The sequence below is a fragment of the Amphibalanus amphitrite genome, unplaced genomic scaffold, assembly GCF_019059575.1.
Source record: "Amphibalanus amphitrite isolate SeventyFive unplaced genomic scaffold, NRLGWU_Aamphi_draft 001007F_arrow, whole genome shotgun sequence".
Classification (NCBI taxonomy): Eukaryota; Metazoa; Arthropoda; class Thecostraca; order Balanomorpha; family Balanidae; genus Amphibalanus; species Amphibalanus amphitrite.
Window position 1 is genome coordinate 176,107 of NW_024882501.1, and position 13,963 is coordinate 190,069.

At 50.6% G+C, this 13,963-nt stretch overlaps 1 protein-coding gene across 1 annotated transcript; it reads right to left on the bottom strand.

Moving 5' to 3' along the window:
* Positions 1-377: 377 nt before the first annotated feature.
* Positions 378-10,842, bottom strand: LOC122369113 (rhophilin-2-like). Its single transcript, XM_043343548.1, has 14 exons — positions 10,542-10,842; positions 6,979-7,094; positions 6,483-6,614; positions 6,255-6,330; positions 5,679-5,756; positions 4,772-4,896; positions 4,410-4,586; positions 3,959-4,136; positions 3,410-3,554; positions 2,909-3,040; positions 2,289-2,483; positions 1,766-1,992; positions 1,300-1,452; positions 378-1,013 (listed from the first exon to the last, which is right to left on the bottom strand). Exons 1-14 carry the CDS (start codon positions 10,605-10,607, stop codon positions 798-800), a joined length of 2,016 nt encoding a protein of 671 aa, XP_043199483.1. The 5' UTR covers positions 10,608-10,842; the 3' UTR covers positions 378-797.
* Between the last annotated feature and the right edge of the window lie 3,121 nt (positions 10,843-13,963).

Genomic DNA, 13,963 nt, shown 5'->3' on the forward strand with positions numbered 1-13,963 from the left:
TACCCAGACTTAAATGCTCGAGTTATTTATCCTGCATTGTTTCCCCCTGTCTTATTTCACAAGGAGTGAATTACCTCCCGCTGCTCAGATGAGCACCTATTACTAGCTACGTCAAAGACATGTAGGCTGAATTGAACTCGAGGTTTGTAAAGGCTGAAACCGACTCTTTCCGCGGTCAGAAAATCGCATGCGAAAGTCAATTCATACACATTAAATTGCGCTCGCATCAATCGTACGCAGCGAGGTGCGTACAATTGATGCGAACGTAATTTGATGTGTATGGCATAGGTTGTTGCATGCGATTTCCTGACTGCGGAAAGTCTTTTTCAGCCTTTGAGCTGTGTCCCACTCGTCACAAGGCTGCGTTGAACTCCGACTTTCCATAGGCATAAGTTTATTTAACACCAACATCATTAAATGCTTTCTCGCATTGCATGGCATGCTTCGCAGGGCCTAAAAATAGGTCTAAGGCTGGGTAGATAGCGACAAACAGGCAAGCACAACGACCTGACTCTAAATATAACTGACTGTCATGCCCCAACCTACTGGGTATTCAGCCAGCCAGCTAGGTGGGTTAGGTATATCGGCAGCCATCTATAGGGTAAATATCACACTGACCGGGGTCCGTAGTCCCAACACAACCGTTGGGCACAACCCGTCTCGAGTCCGCTCTTTCCTGCACTCGGAAGACTACATATTTCATTCATCACACCACAAAACAACATCTCTACGTGGCTCTCCGTCACGCCAGTCACGAGCCCTCCGTCACGCCCGTCACGGACCCTCCGTGGCGCCAGTCACGCGGCTGCCGAACGCGTCTTTCCCGACCCGGAGTCGGATCGTGTAGCTCTCCGGAAGGGGTTCCAGGAGAGTCGCCGGGAGGCGGCCGTCTTGCTGGCGGTGCTGGCCACGCTGCCTGCCGGGCTCTGTTTTCGGCTGGGCGCGGCTGAGCTGACTCCTGAACTGGATACAGAGTCCCACGAGCCGTCTGGAGTAGCCGGCGGACTCTTCGGCTGTCGGAGGAGAGAAAGGGGACGGTTAGCTGACCCCGGAGGTGAACCGTTTCATGAATCGTCCGGGGAAGTTAGCGAACTTTTCGGCTGCCGAAATGGGGTCTCTGTGGGGAGATGAGGGTTGTATTGTAAGCAATCGTACATGCATTGAGCTTACGACAAACTGAAACAGTCCTCCTCAGTCAGAGTCCTCAAATAATTCGATTTAAGGACCATCTGTTGTGCTCCCGTCTATTGTATGTACTGCTCTCTTCCTCACATACACAAACTGCACGTATTTCCTCACCTGCTGTGCCGCCCGGTGCTGCGGCGTGACCGCGGTGACGCTGAACTCTGTGCCGGCCTTTCTCAGCAGGTCCACAACGTCACTGTGACCGCTCCACTTGAGGTCCTGCTCCCCCATGGCCACAATATAGTCGCCGTCCTTCAGACCAGCTCTCTGTCGGCGCCGGGCGCAGGCACGTCAGATTGAAAACGGATACAGACTGACTGAGAGTGAAACGACGGAACGCTTACGACATAGATAGTTCATGTTATCTATGCTAACGATTAAAGTTTTTTTGGCAACGTTATTTTATACCAGAAAGCCGCGGCGTAACGCTTTCTAACGAATTACATCCGCAATGCGAGTTCTCACTCTTAGTAAAAAAAAAAAAACATCATGCGATCCATCTATATTTCAACACTGCCATTCCCACAACCCCGGCAGAGTACCTACCCCTCAAAACCCACATAGGCCACCCAATGCTCACCTGTGCCGCTCCATCCTGTTCCACATCCACCACCACGACAGGCGCCTCCCTCTTCAGACTGAACCCGAGCGGCTCGCCGGGCCGCCGGCTCACAGTGACCTCTCGGGGCGGCGACCAGCGGTGGTGCGCAGAGAACGTCTCCAGAGGGCCGAGCCGGTGGAGCGGGTCGGCCACCGGGTACCGGCCGAATTCGGGCGGACGGGGGGCGAGCGGCCGCGCCGAGCCGCCTGCGAGAGGGCGCGGGTAAATAGTCAATAACCATGGCGTCGAATAACTCTGAGACTCATGGATTGAGTTCCGAGTCTTATCAGAGACAATCATCAGAGTTCAGACTCCTGTAGGTACAGCAGCTGTGCTGAAGGGTCCATGTCGCAGCTGCTGAGATTGGGATTCGTTGTATCGATATTCGGTTGTGCCAGAAGTATAGATAAAACGTCATGAAAGATAAGTGAGATGCTCTGAACCTGCCTTCCCCATTCCCTCTCCTTCCCCATGTCTCCGTCCCTTCATCCCCGGCACCCACCAGAGATGGCCGGCGGCTCGACGGGCAGATCGAAGTCGTCCTCTCGCTGTGTCACCGCCTGTCTCTCAGCTGCCAGCTCCAGTGCCACCCTCAGCACGTGCAGCAGGCTCTCCTGCTTCTTCAGGCCGCGGGACATGCGGTAGAGCCGCAGTGCCTCCTCGTGCTGGGTGATCGCCTCGCGGAGGTGGCACCGGCCTGGGAAGGGGCGGGGGTGGCACACGGCGTGAGAGGGCTGTGAGTGAGGCAATGAGGGTGGAATGCGGCATCAGCGGGATACGCTTAGAGACGCTGAAAATATACATGCGTAATTCCGGCACCATGGATATGTGATTTTATCGTCAGTAATGAGCCCTTTACAAGAAGTTTCCTCAAGTTGAACAGAGCTGTGATAAAACAGAAGCTGAAAAACTATTAAAACGTACCGACCAAAGCGCAATGAATATACATAGGTATGTAAAACATGCAATTCACAACCGGCTAATGCTTGAGTCATCTCCTCTCTCAGCGCACTTCCTTACCATCAACCCTCTCTTCCTGCTCTGCTGCTCAACCGGACGATGAGCTCACTGCAGTTGGCGGCCTTCATCCACCCACGTCCCCCCTCTCATATCCGCACTAACCGAGATAGAAGGCCTGTGCGGCGGTGCGCGGTGCCGTCAGTTCCGCCCCCAGAATGGTGCCTCCGTCCTGCTGGGAGTGCCGGAGTGTCGCGGCGTCCTGTTCACTCAGAGGACCTCGGTGGTCCAGTAGTCCTGTTGCATTGCAAAGAAGACACAAAAGTTGAACACAAAATATGAAACAAAGAAAACACGTGAACACAAGATCGGGCAGGGAAAACACGGTACGAATCGTAACGATATTTTGCCACTAGGTGTCGCCACTTGTTACGCCTGAATATATACTGTACCGCAAGACAGATCAGCCGACTGCCAATAGATGTCTCTAGTTGTAGTCACGAATCGTAACTAAATAATTGCCGCTAGATGTCACTAAGTGTTACGCCTGAAGGTATACTGTCCCGCAGCACAAACTAGCCGCCCGAGGCCGCTAGCTGTAGTGAAGCAAAAAGCACAATGCCTTGGACCATGAATACGATCGTTGAGTGCCATTGCTACCCTTACCGAGGGCCAAGTGGTTGTGAGCGAGTGCCGAGTAGTGGACCGCCTTGATGTTGACCAAGTCCTGCCAGGAGGGCGGCACTGACTCCTCAGAGGATTCGGACATCGGTGTCATCCGCTCCCCCAGTCGCCGGTACATCTCAGACACCTGGCGGACGACAGGAAGACCAGAGTATAGGGAGCGGCGGACAAACAGACAGAGGGGAAGACTGGAACATACGGGCCTACGGGCAAAGATGAGATACAGACAATCAAATAGACAGTTACGAGCACCTTTATCACCTTTACGAACTAAAAATGAAGGCATACATAAATACACCGTCGTCCAAAACTCATAGCGACGCAGTTGTTCAGCTATATCCACTCACCACCGAGCACCCCAGCTTCCTTCCCCATGGCCCCGCCGTTCATCCCCCTCGGCCCTTGGAATAGTCATTCATCCGCCCAAGCGGTCTCCATGTCCCTGCTTTCCTCCTGCGCTCTCCTGCTGTCCCCGTCACCTTTTTAAACCTCTCCCTGGCGGCCTGGCCATGTCCTAACAATCCCTCTCACCTGAGCGGCCTCCCTGCCCATCTCCAGCCGGGCTGCCAGCTCGGCGCTCTCCTCTTCCAACAGCAGTCGCTCCAGGCGACACTCGCCTGCCTGGGCGGTCAGCAGGCCGGTCAGCACCTCCAGCACGTCCGGGTCCAGGTCACGGCTCGGGGCGTTCGAGAAATTCTCCAAAATATACCTGCAGCAGTGGGAAGGGTTAGAGAGAAGTTGAAGGTGCACGATCAGCAGAGAACATATAAGACTGATATGTAGGTGACGATGACGAGCATTGACGATTAAACGTCATTTGTGATTGCAAAACGGCGCTAATTCACAGTCAACAAGCCTTGTCGATATAACACGGCCTAACATAATCAACAACTTACTGATGACATAGCGCGCACCCGATAGAAAATTTCCCTGGCTGGACTCTGGAGCACGCTCGAGTACGCCAACAAAATGTCGTTCCCACCTGTATATTCCGGCTGCTCGCAGGTAGTGCCCGATAGTGGTGTCCAGACCCTTCTGACAGGTCCGAGCTTCCTTGGCGCCCAGCTGGCTGTGTAATGCGGCGATGTTGAACAGAACAGACGCCTTCTCAAAGGCCATCGTCCGCTGGCAGCTGGGCAGGCCCGTCAGAGAATCGTACCTGTGGACAGACGGCGAAACCATAAACATCAAGTCATGCTAGGAGTGATTACGTTAATGAGCTTACAGTAGACTTACGGACTACGGTAGAGTTTTAGTAGACGGTTATGAATTATTGTTGAAATAAGAGAAAAATATAAAGTTGTTTGAAATTACATATTCATTGGTTATCGTAGTAATACTAACCATTCGAAATAGACCCCCAGATGTCTGTCGGGAGGGAAGAGCCTCCGTTCGATGAAGTAGAGCTGGTTGTAGTACTCAAACAGCAGCGCCAGTCCCGTACTGCTCCGCTGGGGCGTCCTCATTGCCTGCAAGATAATGGCCAACTTAGATAGTATATTGTGTCGTTCGCGCAAACCGTGAATTGCCTACGGGGCTACAATCTTAGAAACGGTATGATAAGAGACCAATCGAAGTGGGTCGCTAATGTCGAACATTCTAGGATAAACATAGGTGTAGCCGTCACAGATGAACTAAAATGAAAGGCTGGTAGTCTGTGCTGCACTGCGCACTTGCCTGGAGGGTAGGCTGTGCCGCAATACACACTCGGCTGGAAGGCAGGCTGTACCGCAATACACACTCGGCTGAAAGGTAGGCTTGGCCGCACTACACAGTCTGCTGGAAGGTAGTCTGTGCCACAATACACGCTCGGCTGAAAGGTAGACTGTGCCGCAATACACACTCGGCTGGAAGGCAGGCTGTACCGCAATACATACTTAACTGGAAGGTAGGCTGTACCGCAGTGCACACTCGACTGGAAGGTGGGCTGTTCCGCAATACACCGTAGGCTGGAAGGTAGGCTGTACCGCCATACACATTTGACTGCTAGGTTGGCTGTACCGCACTACACACTCGCCTGGAAGGTACTGTACCGCAGCACTACACACTCGCCTGAACGGTAGGCTGTACCGCAGTACATAATGACTGGAAGGTAGACTGTGCCGCATCACACTTATACCTCCCACGGGGCTGTGTTCAACATTGAATACGGAAGAATGACTATGACATCATTAGGTACATTATTTGAATTTCACTTTATATGACGCAACGTATGTCATGTCGAACATAATGGTACCGAGGGGAGACGCACCTGCCTGGTGTCGATGAAATCCTTGATGACGCCAATATACGGCTCGGGGTCTTCATGGTAGTGCTCGGCTATGAATTCCTGCAACGTAACGATATCTAATGAGGCGTGGCGTGATACCGTACGAACACCAGGCACTTAGCCAGGCTGATGCACCTTGGCGAGAGCGCAACTGAAGACAAACAAAAGATGAAAAACGTATTGATACGACAAGTTAATCGAAGCCGGTGATTCCGGCAGCACGGTTTCAGTTGGTGCTTATAACCTGTTACGTACGCTTCTTCAACTAAACGTTTATATTATATTGAATAATTGAAGGGTTGCATATATTCATTGTTTGCTTTCACAGCCCATTTCTTGTAAGGAAAAAAAAACGAAAACAATACAGCTGAGCTCCAATAAAGGTTTCTAACGCAGCATAATTTATGTTCCATCCTTGTTCTAACTTGTAAATATGGCGTCACGTTCAAAGGCTTATTGCAATATCAATATAATGCGTAAACACCACACCACAGCCCGACCTTTCAAAATGTCGCAAAGCCTGTCATCAATAGTGCTGTCTAGACGTTCGACCCTCACCTTGAAAGCATCCGTAAAGTCGATGGGATTGGTCTCTTTAAGTCCAAACGGGATCATTGGTATGTGCTGCAGTTTGCTGCAGAAAAGGGCAGAATGTGAGCCTCACAATATAGGCGTAGAAGATTAATGTCAGCACAGATACAAACGGAAGAAAAATGCAAAATCATATCTGCAATGCAATGCCTTACTTATGAAGCTACCTATAGATGATCGTTGTTCGATACTAACCTGTCGTCATTTTGATACACATCCACGGAGCTGTTGAGGTCGGATAGCTCCTCCTTGAGAAACTGCAGGTTTGAGTTGAGGAAGCTGAGCTCCAGCGATACCGCCTGGCGAACCTTCTTGTTCTCAGCCGCTCTGAAAGCACGGAAATCATATCATTTTGCCGTAAAACGCATATATCTAGCGATTTATAGGTAGACCTTGCTAAAAGCATGGCTAACATGTAGCCAGCGAATAGGTGCAAACGGTGCGGTACGTCTCAACGCCGAATCATTGCTTGTTTAAAGTCACACATCCAAAGCTTTTGAAGCATTTGTTGTAATTAAAGAAAATATGAACATTTCTTGTGAATCAGATCGGTATTTCATCCAGCCGGCCAGCACGTAACCAGCAAACCAACATAACGTCGGAGCGACCGTTACATGAACCGACTGACCTAAGCGGCTCTCGACCCCCTGTCGAATGAACCGAGTGGATGCTCGACTCCCTGTCAACTGACCTGAGGAGGTTCTCGGCGCCCTGTCGCAGCAGCAGGTGTTTGTTGATGTCGACATTCAGCCGAGAGCGGCGGTACTGCAGCTTGCCCCGGCACGTGGCGGCTCCTGGGTCCGAGCCCTGCAGGAGGACACGGGGCGGGCGGTATTGTCAGTGCTACTGCAGCCGCACAGAACCAGCTATAATCCGAAAGTCGTGGCGGCAGTCCCGCAGGACTTGTCAAAAACAATCGCACAGCCGGGGCATACCGAATGAATCACACTCGATTTTCACAATAGCCTCAGACTGCGTTCTTCTTCGATGCGGTTGTAAACAAAGCTCATTTGAGTTATGCGAATGGCGCACGAAGAAAGTTATGACCGGAATCGGTTTGAAATTTGGCTTGGAAGAGAGATCGACAGCGCAGCGAATAGAGTTTGCTCTCAACCCAATACCTACATAACCAGAACCCACACAGTGCCGGTTATGTGAAAAGGGGTCAACTCTACCGGTCTTATAGACCGTAACAGGTTACCGTTCCGTCCCGACTGAGAGCAAGGTCGCGTAATTCGTAGCACTCTCCATCTCACAGGTAATACGAACCGCTAATGGTTCGGTCAATTTACAAGTATTACGGTCCTCGAATGGGCTCGGTCATTTCGCTGTAATTTGTCGACGGCACAATTATATTACCCGTAACTGAGACGCACTCTCCAAGCAGCTCATGGACCACACACCGTTCCCTAATGGGATGAGAGACATTCGGGTTCATATCGAGGTGAGATAATTTCCTTTTCAGACCTCTCGACCAAACCTTCCAGTTGTGAGGATGTTCTGGTTTCTCACCACGAGCGTCACGATTGAACGACTCAGAGCGGGATCGGCACAGAGCTACCGGCAAGGCGCTAACAGTTCCCAGACATGCACGTGAATGACAGGCAGCGTCTGTCTGCGACTGGGTCACGGGGCCGGCCGGGTCACGGCCTGTAATGGGCCCTCTGTGTGAGCGGAGAGTCTGCACAGTCACACTGTCAAACGCTGCCGTTGTGCAACGCTGAGGACGGATCTCTGATTCCCGGACTGAGGTTAATCGGCTCATAGTATGGAGACAGATGAATCAACTGTGTGTGGTTTTAAGAAGGGTGTTGTGCAATAGGGCTGACGTTTCTTAGGATGCTAAAAGTAACGCTTGATTTATCATCTTTGTTTTGATGTGAAGCTGATTTAGCTGGGAAATTGAATCCATTGTTGTGTGCTGGAAAGCCATTACGCTCCCTGCCATTTGGATGGCGAGTGGTCGCCGCGAGGGTCTGCAATGACACTTGAGTGACATCCCTAATAAATATTGAAATCTTTATCTACAGAGTTTTAGGACAAAAATAAAAGCAAACTCTTCCTTACAAGTTTGTAGCATTCATTGTGACCGAAGGTTTGCCTACGTGGTTTACCAATTGTACTCGCTTAAAACGGTATAGGAAATGCACACATATTGAAACGAACGTTTGCTTGTTTAGGACGGTTCTAGGTAGAAAAACGCCAAAGGTCAGGCCGAGGTAACTTAGTGAAATTTTGCCACATATAATGGTTCTATAGTTTTAATAATTATAGGTAGAATTCCTGAACCATTTACGAACAATATGCATTTGCACATTTACTGGAAAGGCATATACAGCACACACAACAAAAAAAAAAAAACGAAGCCCAGTTTAACGCTGCAGATCATAAATTTACTTGACTTATGTGAATGTTTTCCCATTACTCAAAGATCTGTGGACTGCGCAGCACCTCGGTCAAACGTGCAAATCGCGCCGACAATGCTAAATCGAACCGTGAAATGTCTGAACAATACGATCATAATTCCTATCGCTCTTCTATTTTTTTTTTCATTTTTGCGGCACTGCTCATGAGGGCCCAATCAATTCACAAGTCTGAATAGCGCCCAACGCCAAATAGAAATAAACGTCACGTTTTCATGTCCGTCTTGCGAGATGACTCGCAGAAACAGATGGCACGGATGAACGTGACGGAAATTACAAGCTGAGAATGAGACGTGACATCTATTGTGGTCTCTATCTCACGCGGTTTCAGCCGGACTCAGAGTGGTGAGTCGACGTATAAATGGTCGGACGGTGACGCTACATCGGAGTGTGGAGGATCTGCCGACTGAAATTCTCTGTATAAAAGGCAGCGTCAGCAGAGGGAACGACCCTCCAAGGCTGCCGCACTGCAAGTGTCTGCGAGACATGGAACGACGTAACTAAGGACGAGTGACCAGCGCGTGATCACGCATTAGGAACGCGTGCATGCCGACTTCAGCTAAACATCAACATTATACCAATACATTATACCAACAACTCAAACATGCAAAGCAGCTCTTCAATCGGGCTATGGGAGCCAGAGGCGCTCTTTTCCCACCGCTACCACGTCAGGCCAGCGGGCGCGCTCTCTCGCTCTCTCCCTTGTCGGGTGCCCTGACCGTTCTGCCCCGAGTGTGACCTCGCGCCCGCCCGCCCGCAGCCCGCGGCTTAGGCGAGGTCGCCTGACGAGTATGCATGCCCCACGGGCTGTGCAAAAAGGATCATATCACTAGCTGTGGAATTGCCCGTAACGGGCTGACAAGCAGATTTTGAAAACATCATGAAATCAGTGCGCCTATTGAAGTTAGCGGCTCGATACGCAATTGAGTTTATCATCTTACATTAGATGTGAAATAGGTAACGAAGACCGCTACTCCGACACAGTATAGGTATGTTCTATAAACATCTGACCAGCGGCCTTGGAACACTTATCGATTTATTACTTTTTTGGCTGAAGATACTTGTACTTTATTAGGTATGCATTATGCATAATCTTATTCGTTTTCACTTTTCTATATAGGTAGGCTGGAAGATTTTTTCGTGGTTCTAAAATTGCTCATCTTTATGTGTTACTATACTTAATTCGTCGGGGTCACATAATCTGAACAACAATTTCAAATTTCTCTAGCAGATACACAATACCTTGGCCCTTTCTCGGAATCAAGGATTCCTAGGAACGAACAGACACCAATCAATTACCCACTCCGAGACAAACGATTAACATCTATCCTCCTGACCCGTCCAAAAACGGTCGTCACTCAGTTTTTGTCACGAACTAGCGATTGAAATGCTGATGGCCTGGGCCCGGCCCGGCCCGGTTCGATCGGCCAGCAGCTCACATGAGCACCTGACGACAGAAGATCAGCTGAATTCTCCGACAATCGTGACCGGCATGTTTTAGACGGTCGGGCGAACGCCCACGCTGGATCGCTGGAACGCCCTTGGAGGACGGCCACTGGGCCGGGCCAGGCTCATTCACCGGGAACAAATAGCTGCTCAGCTGCTGTATTGAAGGCGGATAGCCTTGGATTTTGTTGCTTGTAGCTGTTAGTAGGTGTTTATGTGTACACAATACGTTATGCCTGATTACAGCCTCAAGTTAGCGAGAGGCACCACACCACGCGCGACAGACCCTACAGGGCTCGTCAACTTTGGAACGATTGAACGGCATATGACTTATAGGGAATGACCGACGGCAACCCAGTGCATGATCGCAGGTGTTGATTCTTACCTTTTTGATGGCCTTGTTCTGGGATCGCTCCACGGCTGCTAGCAGCTCCTTCTGCGACAGTCCCATGCTGATCACCGGATGAGTCCCGACCAGCAGCTCCTCCGTCCGCTCTTCCTCACTCTCCACCTCTCTCCTAACCCATGTGACCTCTCGGCACGAGGGTGGACCTCGGTCCGGGTCACCACTCTGCACTCTCCCTCAGACCACACAGGCACACACACCCGCCCACACCACAGAACCGGCACTGCCGGCCGGCCCCGACCGCTTCACTCAGTCGCGAATGGCAGTGATCCACCGCCCCGGGCTCCGCGACACTAGCGCCGCCACGCGGGGTCACGCGGAAACTGGCGACCGGCGGGCCGGCTCATGAGCCGAAGCGCCGTCTCTACGCCGGAATTTTCATGGTCACAGCGGCCAGAATTCGAGAACTCAGCACTATCACAGTACGGATGATGACTGAAACGTAGCATCGTGATGACGACTTCCCCGACCCTGAAGTCCACTGCAAGGTCATCCACTAGACGCAGCAAAAACTACTATTCCGTGGCCGTGCCCGAGACGGCGTCACGGGTGAGCCGTTTGCCATAAAGCCGTCTATCAAGCATTCATTTAAAGGTGATCATCACCTTCCTATTGCGCCCACATCCAATCGAGAGCCGATTCCGATGACTCATTCCCGCAGCTCTGGACGCAGTGACGCCCATCACCCGTGACCTGTGGGCGACCTTTGACCTCTGGACGGCTCTGACCTTCAGTGAACATTTACGCCACGCCAGACATCACGGCGACAGGGCCTGAATAAGGCAATCAGCCAAACGAAAAGCCTGAAATCGATCGGTTTGTGCGACATGTGAATCAGAGACGTCGTTTTTTAATTCAGTGATCGGTGATGACTTGGGCGCCAACCCCCGGATAAATGGAGGACATAGCCACATGAAAATGTATTCATGAAAACTGCGTTTATAATGGTGTGGAAGAGTATGGTTGAGGTCGCCCTACATTTCTTTTGCGTTTTCTAAATGCGCAAATTGCATTTGAGGCATTCCGTAAAGCCAGAGATTCGATTCAAGAGGGCATTTGCAGCGGTTGTCAAAAGACAAGATCGTCAATTAAAATTACTACTACAAGTTGAGTAGTAAGAGACAAGTTTATCTTATGAGACGGACACAACACATTCGGGTGGACGTGTTCCGTCGAGACCTCTTCAACACCCCTCAGTCTACATAGAGCGTGTCAACTAGTGAGTAATAACTCTAAATTCATGGACCCGTCACCCGAGCACTGGGGCATTCATGTTCCATTTGACCTTTCGATACAAAGTCTCGGGTCGGCACGAACTATTGAAACATTTATCTCGAATTCGAAATAAAACGTTGGCCGAGACTGGTGTAGCAACACCAAACCGCTGGCGTTGCCGAACAGGCGCTTTGCCGAGCAACAGGTAAGAACGGTACCTTTTGGACGAAGCGTAATGAGAGGAATGAAACTGACGTTCGATACGACCCCGGATGCTTTATCAGTTAGGTATATCGAACAGGTATCAATAGGATCGCATGCAAACAACAGGAAATCCTCGACCCCGATAGAATAAGACAACGGCTGGCTTAGTTCCCATTGATAAGCACCCACTCGCGATCTGAATATGTTCGTCCCGTTAGAACCCCCCCCCCCCCCGACACTGAGAACGAGATAAGGTCATCCGAGGTCGGGGCTACCGTCTCCACTCCACCGATTTACTCAGGAATCCTTGAGCGCAGCGGTCTGGCCAGCTAGAGCGCACTGTTTATAACACTTTCGCCGTCGTCAGAACATAATTTGGTGGCGGACGCTGTGATTGTTTGACGTTGGTCCGTCGCTCTCGGAAAATCTGATGACTGTGCTGACAGCTGATTGCTGCGGAAACAATCTTGGGAGAAATTCGCTCAGCGCAGCCCGCTAATGTGAGTCTCTGTTTAGACGTTCCTATATCAATGTGAGAACTCAGGATTCAAACATGAACTTTCGACTTGGTATCTTGTAAAGGTTTGGCTAAAGGTATGATTCAGATAGGATGGACCCGAATTCGATGAGTAGGCGGAAAAGACAATTCTAATGATAGCTGATAAGTAAGCACTCACACTCGCCTAAATAGTTCAGTTCCCCTGTTGCAGATGAAGCACCTGAGAAGTGTCCATTTGATTCATCAGAAGGGCTTGTCGTATCAATATGTGCTGATACAGCTGAGACTACTAACGGCTTAAACATGCGCTGCAAAGTGTTTTCCTAGGCGATGATGAAAGAGACAAGCTATCTGCTACAAGTTATAATAAACGACTCTCATCGCAGTAGTTCCTCTCTGATAGGCAATCAAATCGAGCGGTGATCACATTGGTCGAATTTCGCTACTTTATATCGGCAAATGAGTCATTAATACAGTCATTGCTTATCTGGCCTTTGTGAAACAATGACACAAAAGTCGCCTGTCGAGCGATGAGCGTCATCCGCCAGTAGCCGCACCGGATGACACCGTACTCGCGGAGAAATCGCCAGCTACGAAAGTGACGCGAGCGTCACAGAATCGGCGCGTCACGGCTGTGACGTCATAAATGTCTCTCACTCGGGGGGTGAGGGGAGGGAGTACTTCTCACGACCATTGAGGTCGGCCGGGCAACTTTCGTCTGTCATTGTGAAGTCGGTGTACTTGGTAAACGGTGCCGGAAGAGAGTTCAACTGTACTGAGAGTGAACTCGGCGATTTATTGTGATTTCTGATGTAACCGCTATGGTCTCAAGGCTGGAATCTTTTCAATGGGGAGATTGGACGTGATGATGACTACGACATAGGCTGCTGTGAATGCGTAAGGCTCGCGAAAATGCAATGACACTTAGGTAGCACGTAGCAGCCTGTAACGTTCAAACATCGTTTGAGCTGTGAGAAATACGATAAATCTTCCCTACAAGTAGTAGCCCATCCAATACTGCACAGTTCTGCGTTTGTTTTCCAACCTCACCCACGGAATCAGTATAAAGCCTACTTCCTCACTACGTCTCTTTGCATTGCAGAGTCCCCTGTGCGCACTGCGCAGCATACAATATCCGCCGAGAAGTGGCCCCTGTCCGAACCTTTCCCTTCAGTCTGTCTGCACTCTCAGCCTCTGCACTCTGCAGGGAGCGGGTCAGCTCCGGACGGGAAAGGAAGGGAAGATAACCATCCGGATGCAATGTCGCCCCTGGGGAGCATACAACCGGAAATCCGGAAGCGATATATGACGATACCCACAGCTCCGGACTGAGCTGGTTGGCATGCTACAGCGAGGCACGACATAGGGTATTATGACACAGGGCCACAGAGGATCCCAGTGCCAGCCGTTCCGTGTGGTATCGCACTCAGGTCAGGAGCTATCGCGCCGCACACGTAAGGAGTGATAGGGCGACACATAATGA